The sequence below is a fragment of the Haliotis rufescens genome, unplaced genomic scaffold, assembly GCF_023055435.1.
Source record: "Haliotis rufescens isolate VD_foot unplaced genomic scaffold, xgHalRufe1.0.p SCAF_16, whole genome shotgun sequence".
NCBI lineage: Eukaryota > Metazoa > Mollusca > Gastropoda > Lepetellida > Haliotidae > Haliotis > Haliotis rufescens.
In genome coordinates this window covers 24,900,905-24,917,520 of record NW_025963846.1, presented here as the reverse complement: position 1 = coordinate 24,917,520, position 16,616 = coordinate 24,900,905, and the positions used below count along the sequence as shown (strand labels likewise).

General features: G+C 41.6%; 2 protein-coding genes across 2 annotated transcripts; both read right to left on the bottom strand.

Annotated features, from left to right (window-relative positions):
• Positions 1-206: 206 nt before the first annotated feature.
• LOC124133790 (transmembrane protein 243-like) lies at positions 207-7,010 on the bottom strand. Its single transcript, XM_046498327.2, has 5 exons — positions 6,563-7,010; positions 3,831-3,946; positions 3,592-3,642; positions 2,985-3,086; positions 207-1,380 (listed from the first exon to the last, which is right to left on the bottom strand). Exons 2-5 carry the CDS (start codon positions 3,888-3,890, stop codon positions 1,252-1,254), a joined length of 342 nt encoding a protein of 113 aa, XP_046354283.1. The 5' UTR covers positions 3,891-3,946; positions 6,563-7,010; the 3' UTR covers positions 207-1,251.
• A 4,765-nt stretch (positions 7,011-11,775) lies between these two features.
• LOC124133867 lies at positions 11,776-12,815 on the bottom strand. The gene is made up of 2 exons (XM_046498454.2): positions 12,734-12,815; positions 11,776-12,173 (listed from the first exon to the last, which is right to left on the bottom strand). The coding sequence occupies exons 1-2, from the start codon at positions 12,813-12,815 to the stop codon at positions 11,776-11,778; spliced, it is 480 nt and encodes a 159-aa protein (XP_046354410.2).
• Positions 12,816-16,616: the final 3,801 nt, after the last annotated feature.

The window sequence follows — 16,616 nt, the reverse complement described above, 5'->3', positions numbered from 1 at the left end:
TTAAATAAACCAGCTCCTCTAACCTTGCTTGTAAACAACAACTGCATCTAAGTTTAAAAAACACTGACTGTCATGGAGCTCGCATCATCATGACGCTTCCTACTCATCCAAAATAATATGTGCAACAGTAGCTTTGATGACTAGTAATCTCGATAACAGGTTCTTATAAAACTTTCCAAATGCAGTAAGGCTTTTTGTTAGCCGCATCAATAAGTTCATATTTCCATCATCTGTGCATGTGATGCAGTGAGGTCGCTAATTTGGAGGGAAGCTTACGTGTGTTCAGACCAATTAGCACTAAGAATACGTTGGACAAACAGCAATACATGTATTCACAGTCTTGTGGCTATCTATTCTAAACATTTCTTGTTCAATATCCGGCAAAGGTTCAGTTCATACAAAATTCATGCACACAGTTAGGATTCGAGCTGAGTATTACTTTGTATGTTGCGATACAATTTGCATCACGACATGGACTGAGGATACTACTGGTATCACAACAAACCACATCAAATAGTAAGAAATGATGAAATCACTGAAATACAGCTTTAAAGCCTCTTTGTTCATACATTTATGTATTGACATCTAAAAAACTTGAACAAAGAAAACCACAAGAACAAAACAGTTTTAAATGAAGGGATGGTTATTAAATGTAGCAGTTAGTCCTCGTCTCAGCTACCACTCCTTGTGTTCTGCCATGCCTACAGGTGGCGCTGTGCTACTTCTGCCATAATGGGAGGTAACTCTATACTGTTCTAGTGATAGCGTATCGCGATCTTACAATCTGACGTGTGTACCTAACTATCGATGATATCGTAGGTATCTTGAATCGTTACAGCCCTATTTAGGATCATTTGACTTTAATTCGGGCCTCAATTCATTACTTGACTAATAACAGACACAGGTCACCACCTCTCATAGTTGGTCCAGTGAGGGGGGACACCAGAAATGGGCTTCACACATTGTACCTATGTAGGGTCTTCGGCGTGACGAGCAAATGCTTTAACCACAAGGCTACCCGACCGCCCCTTTGAAGAAGAAAGAATAACACACCATCAGGTTGTCAAGTTGACTGAAAACAGGGGTTGCTTTTCACCCCCCACCCCTACAACCCCAACCCATCTTTATCAGCCAGTGAGAGTCTCACAAACTGACATGTTCCTTCAACTGCACCACACTGGCCAATGATGGAGAATCCCTTGTTGATCCAGTGGTTGACATGGCAACACCGCCATGTATCCCCGCTCGTCGTCACTTCTTGCATCCTATCCCATATATATACAGATTGCCACACACACACAACAGAATTATGCTGAAGGCGTTGTAGTAAATCATCGATCGGAACCTTGGCTCTAGGTCCCCTTGACGGTACCAGTAAATCTGAAAAAAACCCATAAAGACATTATGATGTGTGATTCCCTAAGGACTCCATAAAATGATAACCTTCATTTTTTTCTACAAATAATAAAACTAGATTTGTGGTATTTTCTCAAGAGGTTGTTTACATCACTTCCCATGACCTGTCTGCTCACATACAAAATAATTACTTAATATGTAAGCAACGTTCAGAAATGAGTTTTCAACTCAAATTTCATTTTAGCACCAGTGTCTGACTTTCATATCAATCCACACCTTTTATACAGTCTGTGCAAAAATATACGGACTCGTTATAACCATAGTAACGTTATAAACATATATACAGCAAATAGCAGGGTCAAAACAAAACAGTTTGTTATATCCGTCAGTTCGCTATAAACAAAGTTTACTGTACCTCCATGATTTAAATAAACATTATCTACAAAGTTTCACAAGAACAACAACCAAAAGTTCCTATTTGAATATTTTTACTTGTTTAGGGAGTGAGGATTTTACAAGCTGAATGGTCTTGATCACCATGTGACGGGAGTGCAGGGATGTTCACATCAAGCATGGTGTACTGAGTACTATTCCTGACAGGACTTTGCAGTGTTTCAGAGCTCCAGATAACTTTTTGAGCAATTGAGTTTTTACTCAAAGGTTTCTATTTTAACTGGGTTACCACATTTTTCACTGGGTAACCAATATTTTAATAGCAATAGTATTTACCAACCAGTCACAGATCAGACACATGGAAATAATTTAATCCAAAATAAATTCCTTATTTTGAATTCATGCTTTGCTACATTTAATGTCAAGTAAGCAAACTAGGACTGGGATGAGTCCCAATATACTATCCAGGTACCCATCCCCTTATTACCCGACCCTACCCGGGTACCCGCTGTACGTCTCAAGAGGTAGGTACAAACTGTCCGATTGAGAAAAGTTTGACCGTAGCTCTGGCAAAATGTGTTTAGATACATGCTGGTGTATACACTGAAGTTGACTGAAGTTCTATTTTTATTCAAACACATAAAAGTCAGAAGGAATGGCAAAGTAGTCAGAAAGAAAGAAATGTGACTTGTAGTTAAAACATACAGTCCCAGATAATTTGTGTCTTTAAACAACATATCACGTGACTGACCACGGGTCGTCCTGTGGGTACCCGGGTTCTACTCATTACCCAACCGACCCGAGTACCCGAGTTACCCGTCCCAGCCCTAAAGCTGCAGCAATGTTCTTCCCCGAGAATGGAATCTGGATCGGGTATTTAGGCGTGCTGTTTTCATACATTTGAGTTTTTCATATAATGTGAGTGAGTGAGTGAGTTTGGTTTTACGACGCTTTTAGCAATATTCCAGCAATATCACGGCGGGGGACACCAGAAATGGGCTTCAAACATTGTACCCATGTCGGGAATCGAACCCGGGTCTTCGGCGTGACGAGCGAACGCTTTAACCACTAGGCTACCCGACCGCCCCTTTTCATATAATGCATGCAAGTACGCAAGTTAATTGAAAGTAACTGGGTTTCGAATATTTGGGGGGGGGGGGGTTCCCGCAAATACGCATCTTATCTGTAGCTCTGAGTGTTAACTGCTACATGTCAGGCAGGTACTGACAACTCACCAACACCAAGTGGGATCCACAAATAAGGACAATCGCACAGGCAAAGAAGACATTCACTCCATTAGGGGGCCATTTGGCTGCAATAGCACCAACTAAAGTCACCTGCAAATAGATACCTCAAGTGTCAATTTGACCAACATGACACATACAAACAGAGATGAGCAAGTATTGCAATATTTATACACAACAGTGTGCACCTTTGCATATTTATTGAAAGAGCAGCGTTAGAAATGGGCACTAGTCCTGTATTCCTTGCCAAACTGCACAATAGTAAAGGTATCATAAGGACAAGTAGAAATTTGCCATTTTTAGGAGTTTTGCTATATGTTATCATTATAAGGACTAGTGGACAAAAACTTAGTTTCTATGGCTGATGAGTAAACATTCTGCTGTTCCAGCATCTTGTTTTGTTCAATTCATAAACTTCAATTCCTACATTAATTTTTCAAATTACTTCTGAATTCAAAATTTTGAATTATACAATATATTATGATATGTATCCCAATACGGACTTGTGCACTGTGAAGTATTGTATACACTTTAAACATCCAATATCCATCCCTAGTTAGAACATCTAATGTTGACAAGTTATCTACAATAAACTCACCAAAACCACTAAACCAGTAAATGAACCGACCACAAGATTCAACACCCGGTCCTGAAACAGATTATTATTATTATTACACAGTTAGGATCATCATACAACGACAAGAGTGAGGGAGAGAGTTTCGTTTAATTGTCAAAAAGTTATTCAGATTTCCTCAGAGTAAATGGTTTGGATGCAAAACTAACAAGTGTGCTCCGAGTAGCACACTTGTTCAAACAAACGTAATTATCTGCACATACCACCGGCCTGGGTTCCCCGAACAATGGCTTCTCAGCGGGATCTTCATATCCTCGTATCATCCTTGTCTCCTGATCTCAACTCTCCGTCACTCACCCTGGCGCGGCTCACACAATACCTAGACAGAAAGTTCAAGGTTATTCTGAAAACCCTTTCAACAAGACAACATAAAAATAAATCACTAGTAGAGCTGGGAAGGGCATCTTCCCAAGGCAAGTGAGTTAACTGACTATAAAAGTCCAGTTTCCACCCTTGTCGAACTAGGCTGGTATAATGGAGTTACATTTTGTCTGGACTAACAAGTCTATGCATAGGCCAATCAAAATAGCGCAACAAAATCGAAATTCGGTTCGTAAACTGTCATGCAGATTTCGGTCGATTGCAGGATTTGCAAAACATGTGCACCGCCCACTCATTGTCAACAGATATTTTCCAAATCTTTTCATGTTTTTAATCAAGGTGCTCACGTGATTTGCTGCATTTCGCGATGTAAGACTCGTTTTATCACAACATCGATCTTGATTATCGAGCAGATCATCCTGACTTGGTGCCGCCATTTTGTTTGAAGAAAATGCAAGTGATACGAGAGGTGGAATCTGATTGGTCCATAGGAGAGGCTTAGAAGGGACATAACTGGTAACAGCCACTGGTGGCGCTACGATCTAGCCCAGGAATTCCAGCCTAGTTCGGCAAGGGTGGAAACTGGACTTTTAAAGTCAGTTAACTCTCTTGCCTCGGGAAGATGGGGACGGGTAACTCGGGTACTCCTGACTGGTGGACACTAAGTACCCACAGGATTACCCAGACATGTAGTTAGCAGAGCTACAGATAAGCAGCGTATTTGCTCCCGCCCCCCACCCCAAATATTCAAAACCCAATTACTTTCAATAAACTTGCGTACAGAAACTCATGCATGCATTAAAAGAAAAACTCAAATGTATAAAAACAGCAGTAAAAACACAATGAAGCTTTTTCATCATGCGTACAAAGGACCTAATTTCCGAAACATAATTACGAGCTAATTTAGTTTTCGAGTCTAACCTATATATTTAGAACAGTTATATACATCTAAAACATTATTTTTTGTTTATTATAATCTTAAAATGGTCACTAATTTTGGAAAAAAGCCCAATAGAGTGATGAATAGTTGAGTGAAAAAATGCAGAATACAAGAATCGCAGAATACAACAGGGACAGACTCACACCCCACCCCATAGGCTCACCGGGACCTTATAGTAATGTAAATAGTAATTATCTAAAGCATATTATCAACATATATAAATGGCTGTCCAAAACACTGAATATTAATATTGATGTGGGAAACTTGAACTACAAAATGCAAACCTTTCTAAGAATTGAAACAAAAAAAGGCCATTTATCAAGGATTCTACACTAAATGCCCCTGGCAGTCAAATTTGGGAGAGAGAAATCATTATTGTCATCTACATAATGATAAACGTGCCACTCCACAAGGAAATGTCATTATATGTAGTCCCTCCTGAACGCTACTCATCTTGGACAGGTGGACTAATGCTTATTTCGCACCCAGTGTTAGGTGCAGGGTTAAACCCGACCACAAGTTTGTTGACCATGTTACATGTCCGAGACTTGTAAAATTTGGTCGAAGAACTTTTATCACAAATCAAGTTATTGTACATAAACCATGGAATCGAAATGTGTAGCAGACTAGTCCAATATGATCATGGCATCTAACCCTGTCATGTATACCTATGTGTTTTTGTATTCCAGCTATATGAGACCGCCTCCATGGTCTAGAGGTAGAGCGTCCGCCCGGAGAGCGGAAGGTCCAGGGTTCGATCCCCGGCCGCGTCATACCAAAAAACGTTAAAAGATGGTACTTGTTGTTACCCTGTCTGGCGCTCGGCATTAAGGGGCTAAAACAAGGACTGGTCGGCTCGAAGTCAGTATACTGTGTCTGAGTGAGGTATTCATGTTAAACTGCGGCATGGTATCTCAGTGTGCTAGCACTATAAATCGGCATCAGTCCGGACTAGTACAAGCAGCCACACACACATGCATGCATGTCGCTATATAAGTGCAATAATCTTGGATGCGATGTTAAACCCAATTTCACCTCACCACCTCACCTCACCAGCTATATGACAGCGGTTGATTCTGGACCAGACAATCCAGTGATGACATCAGGAGCATCAGTCCCTGGAATTGGGATACAAGGACAAGCAGTGAACAAAGTCACCGAGCCTGACCACCCAATCCATTTAGTCGCCTCTTATGACAAGCACAGGTTGCTGGGGACCTATACCATATTCGACGTAATAAGCGCCCAGGGCGCTCTTGAAATTAGAAATAGGGGGCTCTTATTAGAATATTATTTTGGTTGAAAGTTGAAAGATAAATTTCATGGTTTATGCTGACACCCTGAAATGTTTATGTACGACAGATATATTTTTCTAGAATTTAACTGTCCATAATTAAGGGTGCATATAACACACGGATGCGTATTGTACGCGAATAAATAGGTCTTGTGAACATTGATCAATCTGAAGGGTGCTAATTGGGATTGTTCACTAGCCAATAATTAATATTTAAGCAAATAACGCCGTGGGCACTTATTAGAGCGGGGCGCTTATTACGTCGAACACAGTATTATCCGGATATTCCAAGGGTTGTCTACCCATGGACATATGGTATGATATGATCAACTGGTTTTTGCAATAATTGAAAATGTTGTTTTGAAAACTGCCAAACTAACCGATCATGTGTTCATCTCATCAGTCACAGTTTTCATTGAAGACAACTCTGTCTTGTCGTCTTGCCACACTTTCTTCACCTGTCAAAGCCCAATACGACCTGTCTTGCGTGTGACACACGGTATGTTATATCGCCGGTCTAACACCAGCAGGACATTGAAAGACAGCAGCTGTACGGTACGAGTTGGTAGCTCTGAACGTCAACGTTGCTCTGGGGTGATCGAGACTCGACAGACGATTAGCTTAATCGTCAAGCTAGAAATGTCTTTGTAGCGCAATAACATCAGCTAGAAGGCAAACTGCCAAGCGCAGTTCAAAGTGTAGATAAGACTTGTGTTCAGAGTAGATTCTGTGAAGAGGAAACGCTTGTGCAAACTGTTTTCATGTATTTTCTGCTCACAGGCACATGATTTGGGAAACCCCTGTGTGATGTCAAATATTATGTCAGAACGAGGCTGAGGATTCCCTTAGAGCGTAAACTGGTTTCAGAGATGTAATACGCAGTCATCTAGGTATTTACTTGTTTTAGTAGACAGGGGACAAGTCAATCGCCTGCATGGTCCCCGAACCACAGGAACTCGTTATTGGTAAGTAAATAAAAATACATACCCCCTTTACTTACATATAGGGGGTATATATTTTTATTTACTGACCAATAACGAGTTCCTGTGCCCCGAACTTACACCAAATCTATGCCAAGTCAAATATCTCTGTATCGTCATCGCTTTTGTCTTAGTATTTGGTTTGTTTGTCGTGTTAGAGTTCAACAAGTCAATTTAGAAACCGGTCACCATGACAATTTTTATTAGGCGATACATTAACTTACGTTAGGGATTGGGCCAGTGAGAAAAATATATATTGAAGGAAAAAAAGTAACTGTGCTTCATATAAGCAGAGACCATATAATATATATTATATGGTCTCTGATATAAGGTTCAATAAAATGATTTTGTTCTGTTAATATAAAATGCATCTTTCAATACATATGCATGAAGACACCTCCCCGACTTTAAGGTCGTGAAACATAATTTGCACGTGCATGTTAATGCACGGCGCACAATTCTTTTGGAACACAATACTCATAAACGTATTTTTTTAATGTGAACTGCCCACAATGATTGTTTAGCTATCAGTTGCTCATAAAAACACTTTTGTTAAACCTTAAAAAGCGCTTACGCAATGCCACGGTTTGCTGAAAATAAATGTCTACGCGCCGCGGGTATGCTGCAAACAGGAGTGGTTTAAAACGAAGTTGCCAGACATTTTGAAGCACACTATTATCGTTTTGAAGGCGTTATCATGAGCAGGACAAAACTCATGACTTGCCACGGGTCGGTCGTCCAAATGTAACGTCATATTAACAAGACAACCATATTCGGTTGGTGCATCTACGGAATCGATACCAAACTGCCACATTAACAGCTCGGGCAATTCCTGGGTTGAGACCCGTACGTTACCGGTTGATTCGGCACAACAACCGGCTCCGACATCCTGCGAAGCGTATGGCAAGCCGTTTTCACATATATTACGGAATTACAGATATCTTCAATTGTTATAAAGATATCTTGAAATGAATTGAAGATATCTTGAATTGAATTGAAGATATCTTGAATCGAATTGAAGATATATTGAATGGAATTAAAGAGATATCTTAAATGCAGATAATTGTAGATATCTGCAATAAAATTTAAGATATCACGAAATGAATTAAGGATATGGTGAAGCGTATTACTGATATCTTGAAAAGAATTGCTGATATCTTTAATTCGATTATTGATATCAAAATATGATTTAAAGATATCAAAATGTGATGTTTTGTTATGTCATTAATTCAATTCCTGATATCTTGAAACTAAATACAGATATCAATAATTAATTATTGATATCTTCAATTGTTGCCATTATTAAAGATGTAACATTAATAATGTTACTTAAATTAGATAACTGATATCAATAATTGATATGAAGATATCATCAAAATTATTAATGATATCTTTAATTGGATTTTTGATATCAGTAACGGTCAGAATTAATGATATCTTGAATTGAGTTAAAGATATCTCTAATTGAATGAAAGATATCTGTAATGCATTTGTGGATATGTATAACTTATTTCAAGATATCTTGAATTTATTTCTAATATATTTATGTACTGTAGGATGGTAATTGTTTAATGATATCTTAAATACATTTAGAGATATTCCAAACTAATTTGTTGATATCACCGTAACATTTTAAGATATCAGTAATTGTATTATGGATATCAGAAATGAATTTAAGATATCTTTAATTATTTTTTTATATCTTAAAAACATTATTGATATCTTTAAATAAAATAACGATATCTTTAAAACAATTGAAGATATCTGCCATTCCGTAATAAATGTGAAAACGGCTTGCCATAGAAGCGCCCAAATTTCGCCTGAATGTCACCGCCAGTCTCGCCAAGCTTGGGCAGATGGGACAGTACACTGTACACAATTGAGTCCAGGGCCCACTTGCACAAAACGATCTTAGCGCTAAGTCTATTGTAAGCCTATGTTAAAGTATGGGAGTTAAGATCATCTTATCACTAAGATCACTTTGTGCAAGTGGGCCCAGGTTTCATCTGGACAACTCTGATAGACGGGCAATGGTCTACAGGGGAACGTTTTAGCGACGCTTGCGTTGCTCAACGTTGTCAGTTTGAGGGTGGAAGTGTAATAATATGGGATGGCATTACAACACATGGGAGAACACGACTCATCATTGTTAATTGCAATGGCGTACGCTACCGGTACGACATATTTCGAGATCATGTTCCTTTTGTGCAAATGCAGGGGCGTTGCAGCAGGATATTGCCCGATCACAAGTTGCACGTGTTGTAACAGACTTTTGGAGGTAGTACAACATTGCCGAACTGCCATGGCCGGCTGTTTCTCCTGACCCTCAACCCCAGCCCAACCCCGAACAATTCTGGGATGCTACGAAACGACGCCAACGACAGGACCAGAACCGGGCGATGTAACGCGAGCTCAGCTGGACCAATCTTTGATTGACATTCGGAACAACCTCCCCCAGGGTGTTTTCAATCATCCGGTGTCTTAAGTGCACTGCCTCTCCTGTATCAACGCAAATGGTGGCCACACCCTATATTGACATTGTTAATTGAGTTGTTACACCACCTCCCTTTTAAGACGTCGCCCTGTCTCCCGTTACCAGGTATTTGTCAATGAATTTGTTATGATAAAACATTGATCAGGCGAATGACCAAAACCTGTTATGTTCAGTAACATAACATTTACACCACTAAGATGAAGCACAATTATTTTTTTCGGCTAGTATATATAAACATATAATGCCTATTTTGATATTTTTGTGTTGTGAAAGTATAAGGCAAATGTTGTCATGAACGAATATTATCCTCATAATTCGATAACTTCATTCAGTTATCATGGTTATAATCGATCCTTATGAGACCTTTTAAAAAAAAGTGAATTAAAGCCACTATTGAAGTTGAATTCTGTAAGTTAAATCATGGATACTCAAAATACTTCATTATATAGCGTCCATGGTTACATGCATCTGGTACATGTTGATGATAAGCTGTTAGAAATGTTTCTCGGGTATTGGCGCGTCACTTTCAAACCTGCACGATGGGCTTTATATTTTTTATTAAAAATAACGCCTCCTTGTCGCGATCGTATATCCAGTGTCATGTTATGTCGTCTGTTTATAAATAGTATCTTGATGTGTTGTTCTCAATTAATGTTTTGGTGATGGACCCTTACGAAGGTAACGGGTAGGCATGGTGTCTCGTGACTTACGAATGATCCCGATCCCATTTGGCACACTCGTCCCATTCCGTAATCTACAAGATACTGAGTGGCGAGGAATGATCCGATATGGCGCGAACTGAAAACGGTTCCAGGCGTCAGACGTCGAACACGAGAGTACGCATGAATGACGTGTTATTTAATAATTCGTCGGGTGGATTTTGTGACAGAAAAGTGTGGTAGGGATACCCAGATTTTGTCTGACGCCTAGGCCGTTTTCAGTTCGCGGCATATCGGCTCATTCCCCACCACTCGGTATCTTGTAGATTACGGAATGGGACGTGTGTGCCAAATGGCATCGGGATCATTCGTAAGTGTCCGTAGACTAAAGTCGCGAGACACCATGCCTACCCGTAACCTTCGTAAGTGTCCGTTACCTATTCGACCCTTTTCGTTCAGTTCCGTAACGTCATAGGCATGACTAGGTAAATTTGCACTATGTTTAACAGTGTGGACGTAGCTCAGTCGGTTAGCTGTCAGGCTAACAATCCGAAGGTCGTCGCGGGTTCGCGTCCGACGGATTCTCACAAAAACTGGTTGCTTGTCTTTGAGATATGGCAGAGAACGTCCTCACGAGAAGTTGTGATACTGTATTCTAAAGGTGCTCTTTTAGTGACATTGGTAGACTGGAACATTTGTTCCTCTGCGTCTCAATATCATGTTGACGTAAAACTGTGGAGGTTGGTGCTAGGAGATTAGAACACGACTAGGCCACGATGCGCATGTGTAACGAGCGCCAAGACGTCCAAGAACCACCAATATTACGTGATTTCCTTTCCTCTCGCGAGATCATGTCTCCTTGGTGACGTTTCAGTCAAACGACGCCATTTTGTTGTTGAATTCACTGTCTCACATCACTTGAGTTTGTTCCATCTGTTACTTTCTATCTTGATTTGTGAGTCATTTTTGCGAACGTAGCAAGCATTCGCCACCAAATTATTGAATTAATGTCTTTTAGGTTCTTTGATTTCGGTATTTATTAGTTTTCCGCTTGGATAACTTGAAAACGGAAGGTTTTGTTTCTAGTTGTCGAGAGTTTCACCACAGGAACTCGTTATTGGTCAGTAAATATAAATATATACCCCCTATATGTAAGTAGAGGACCAGAAACCTATGATTGTGGGTTCGAATCCCGGTTCGCCCCGATTATGTTTCTAGGTTTGTCAGCACCATACCCGTTCTCGTGGCCTGGGTTTCACCGAAGTGGTAACATCGGAGACCTGCATCACATCGGGCTTTCCTCCCACATTAAGCTGACACGCCGTGATATAACTGGAATACTGTTAAAAGCGGCGTAAAACCCAACTCACTCACTCACTCCTACAACACGCTGCACATCTTAAAGCCAACTCGTTGTGCTTGTCATCTTCCTCATCCACCATACCATTGTGGAGAGCAGGTTAACGGATCCTCATCAGGTTGTGCAGGCAGACACAGCATTCAACGATGTCCAGCGCAATGGAAGGCATTGGCTGCATGGTGGTGAGGAGGACTTGCCATCTCTGGGGCAGGATTCCAAATGCATTCTCCACCACACGTCTGCCCCTGGAGATCCTGTAGTTAGATCTCTCGTCCCTCTGGAGATTCATGTGACCATATGGCTTCATCAAGAAGGTCCTTATTCCAGAGGCATCATCTCCCATGATAAAGTATGGCACAGGCTCGTCATGTTGGGGTATGGGGGATGTCTCAGGAAATCCTATGCTCCCGTCCTCAAAGCAGTCCTTGAGCTCGTAGAAGATCTGAGCATCAGACACACTTCCATATGCACTGATGTCCACCCACAGGAACTTGTAGTCTCCATCCACAAGAGCAAAGGGGACCACAGAGAAGAACCCCTTGTAGTTGTGGTACAAGGGGGCACGGGTGGCCCAGTCGTCTAAGGCGCCACGATTCGCTATGCAGAGTTGCCTCCCTTGGGTACGCCAGAAACCTATGAAGGTTCGAATCCCGGTCCGCCAGATCATGTTTCTAGGTTTGTCAGCACCATACCCATGCTCGTGGGTTTCACCGAAGTGGTAAACGTCTGAGACCTGCATCACTTCGGGCTTTCCTCCCACATTAAGCTGACACGCCGCGATATAACTGGAATACTGTTAAAAGCGGCGTTAAACCCAACTCACTCACTGTGGTACAAGGAGTCGCTCTTGCCAGGTTCCTGATGGCCACATGACTGCCATCTAGAGCTTCACAGCATGAGGAACATTCCACCTGTTTTTGAAGACCTCCCCAATAGGTGTCCTGTCGTCTGGAGTGGTGGGGCAGGTGATGACATCATCCTTGTATTAATCCACAATGACTTGGCAGACTTCAGGGATGATGAGGCTGATGGTGTTCCTTGCCACACGGAAGCTGTACATAGGCTGGGGTACTTGTCACCTGAAGCCAGGAACCTCACAATGATGGCCAGCTTCAAGCCTGGAGGTAACGCCTTCTTCATCTTGGCATTCTGCTTCTCTATCCATGGTCCACTCTCTGCACCATCTCATCAAACATGGCAGGCTCCATCCATAGACCCGTGAAGATTCCGGGGTAGAATAGGTCTTCAGCAACCCATGCTTGCCGTAAAAGGTGACTATGCTTGTCGTAAAAGGCGACCAACCGGATCAGGTGGTCGGGCTCGCTGACTTGCTTGATGCATGTCATCGATCCCAATTGCGTGGATCGATGCTCATGATATTAATCACTGGGTTGTCTGGTCCAGACTCGATTATTTACAGACCGCCGTCATATAGCTGGAATATTGCTGAGTGCGGCGTTAAACAACTAACCAACCAAACCAACCAACCTGAGGGAGTTGAATAATGACTGTGGAGTCTTCTACTCTGAGCTCCTCCATCCGTCTGGCGTTATGTCCATACAACCTCCTCCTCTCCTCTGCCAGCCATGGTCGGGTCTGATATCTTCTGGGTCATCTCCTCCTGTTTCTTCTCTTGGCCTCCTTCACATCTCTTTCAAGCAGGTCTTGCTGGAGGACAGCAATCTCGAGCACAGCAACATGGTGCACGGGGTCCATACTCTACGATGGTTGGGCTGAGGCTGAGACTGATGAAAATGCTAGATTCGGCCGCATTTTATATCCTATCGGGGACCATTCTGACGGCATTCTTGATACGCCTGGGACATTCGCGTTATATTCTAAGTACTTTCGAAGTACATTCTAAGTATTCGAGCTGCATTCTGTTTGAATTCTTGGACGTTCGAACCATATCCGGCGCCCATTTCGGGAGCGTTCTGACTGCATTCGAGGTGAATTCGTACAGCATTTAAGGCACCTTCCAACCAGACTACGGTCGGTATTCGGTCAGCAATCGAACCGCACTCGTATGGCATTCGAAGTGCATTCTAAATATTCTGAATGCATTCTAACAGCATTCTAAATATTCCTATTGTGTTCCGACTACATTCGAGCTGCATTCGAGAGCTTAATACACCCGGAATGTGCAAGAATCATTTGAGGCGGGTTCGAAGCGCATTCTAAGTATTCGAACGGCATTCCTACAAAGCTTTGTCAATTTGAAATTCCCCCCTGTCTGTCGCTCTGTTGAGTCTATGGCAATAGTTAGATGGGTTTTTTTAGGCTTTATTCAAATTGTGTATTAAATGACACACATACCCAATACCCTTTTACGGCTCAAATCCTAAAACCACCTGCCTGGCTCAACTCACGAACACCGCTTGACAACCTTTCTGCTGCGGTGTGACATCGAAACAGCAGTCCACATTAAAAGGATGACAGTGCATCCCCGAACATGAAAGACGTTCCCACTCAAATAACAATATGTAAAATATTGTTCAATTATTTTTTAATTTATCAATCTGAGTGCGCGAAATGTTTTTGTTTTTTTTTATTTAAAAAAAAGAAGTTTTTTTGTAATGTTCTCCGTTAGAATACGAGGAAGTCCTCTCTTTACGTGGATTACAATGTTCTTATCAGGGATGCGATGACCGTAAATTTTTTGAGCATTATTTCAGCCATACAACGACGAGAACAAGTTGTTTTATATCTACAAGCATGTCATGAATATAAAGTTATATTTTAAATAAAAAAGAAGTTTAGCATAACACTAGTATTTACAACTGCTTAAAACACGGGCTAGTTGAACCTGTACCGTTTCATGAATGTATTCCAGTCACCTTCATGGGGCTATGTCAGACGCACTGTGTCCGGAGCGGGCCTGGCAGTGAGAGCGGCCCGCCGTAAAAGGCGACTGTGCTTGTAAAAGGCGACCAACGGGATCGGGTGGTCAGGCTCGCTGACTTGGTTGATGCATGTCATCGATCCCAATTGCGTGGATCGATGCTCATGATATCAATCACTGGATTGTCAGACAAACCAAACCAAACCAAACAAGTCAGGCAAACTGGTGACTCATAAATAAAACCAGCCCGTGTTGACAATTGCAGGCCCGCTATAGTAATAGCTAAAAATAGATAATCATATACATATTTCTCATACTTATCACTGTGGCTGTAACATTTATACATATATAATCACAAAGGTAGCTCTTACTCTCTGGAAAGTGAATCACAAATAAAAATTAAAATTGTCAGTGTCGGGTGTAGCCATGGAATTTCCAACTAAACAATCGGGCAGGTAGGAATACATTTCACCTGTCCCTTTTCAGATAGTTACCGGGATCGCAGGCAGGTATTTCGTACACTAGTTACACGTACCAAAAGATATCAATTATTTACGCTTATTGTTTACGAGAGTGAACGTTAACATGTCGGGCGCAGGTAGAGGGTTGTAAAAAATATACACGATATTGGGCAAGGTCATACAAATACTGGTCACTGAATAAATATAACTAGTATTGATTTAGATTCAGGACACACCGTTTTTTATACTCACACCAATTTATAGTATGGGTTAAATCAACAATGCACATACTGCCCTTGTACATGGTATAATATACAGATGCGTTGGACAGCTTTAGTGAGTGAGTGAGTGAGCATGGTTTTACGCCGCTTTTAGCAATATTCCCGCAATATCACGGCGGGGGACACCAGAAAGGGGCTTCACACATTGTACCCATGTGGGAAAACGAACCCGGGTCTTCGGCGTGACGAGCCAACGCTTTAACCCCTAGGCTACCCGACCGCCCCGTTGGACAGCTTGAGGATTGGGGAGGTTCAGAAAAAAGAAAGAAATAATTAAATTCTCAAAGATTGTCTCAATATCAATATGTAATATTTCTATAAAAACCGTAACATATCAGCTTTGCACACATATTTCTCTATATATGAAAATATTGGAAAATAATATGCCCATAACATATATTTCTGGTGAAAATAGGATTCCACTTACATCTGTGTTTTTTGACATGTCACTCAACGTCCTTAAAACGTTTATGACACATGGCATTGTGCTTTAGGCATGAAATACCTCTGGAGAATCCAATTTTGAACAAAATAACGATTTTCCCAAATTTGCCTACCAAGGGTAGATAATCCACGAACTGATTTGACAACCTCTTGCCATGATCTTGTGTGTCTCATCTCCCCCGCTTTTGCCAAACTGACCTCGTGGCAGTCTACACTGACGCATACAATTATTTTCTAAACAATCTCTCGTATGTTTCTGGGGCGTTGGTTAAAGTCCTCTCTCATCTGGAAGAAGGTGAAATGGGGTTTAACGTCGCGTCCAAGATTATTGCACTTATATAGCGACGTGCATGTACGTGTGTGTGTTTTTGTGGCTGCTTGTACTAGTCCGGACTGATGCCGATTGATAGTGCTAGCCCACTGAGATACCATGTCGCAGTTTAACATGAATACATACTCAGACACAGTATACTGACTCCGAGCTGACCAGTCCTTGTTTTAGCCCCTTAATGCCGAGCGCCAGACAGGGTAACAACAAGTAACATATTTTAACGTCTCTAGGTATGACGCGGCCGGGGATCGAACCCCGGACCTTCCGCTCTCCGGGCGGACGCTCTACCACTAGACCACGGAGGCGGTCCTTTTCGGGTTCGATTCCTAACATACATACAGTGTGTGAAACCCATTCGAGGTGTCCGATCCATAATGTTTCCCGGATCTGTCAACACGAATGGGGGTACTGGGGTCTTTTCCAACAGCAGACATTACATGCCCGACTCCCCACCCCATTTCTAAGACAGACACAGAACTACATTGGAATCCTCATCGGGATCTGCAGAATGAGCGTTTGACAATAACCATCTATATAGTATTTAGTTTTGCGTCTGCTCTTATTTACTGAACCAGTGAGTTT

Coding starts and splice junctions, on each gene's coding strand:
- LOC124133790 (XM_046498327.2), bottom strand. CDS start 3,890: ATGATACGAGGATATGAAGATCCCGCTGAGAAGCCATTGTTCGGGGAA. Junction 3,643..3,830: donor TCGGGGAACCCAGGCCGGTG/GTATGTGCAGAT, acceptor AATCTGTTTCAG/GACCGGGTGTTGAATCTTGT. Junction 3,087..3,591: donor TTACTGGTTTAGTGGTTTTG/GTGAGTTTATTG, acceptor ATCTATTTGCAG/GTGACTTTAGTTGGTGCTAT.
- LOC124133867 (XM_046498454.2), bottom strand. CDS start 12,815: ATGAAGAAGGCGTTACCTCCAGGCTTGAAGCTGGCCATCATTGTGAGG. Junction 12,174..12,733: donor TGACAAGTACCCCAGCCTAT/GTACAGCTTCCG, acceptor TTGTGGATGGAG/ACTACAAGTTCCTGTGGGTG.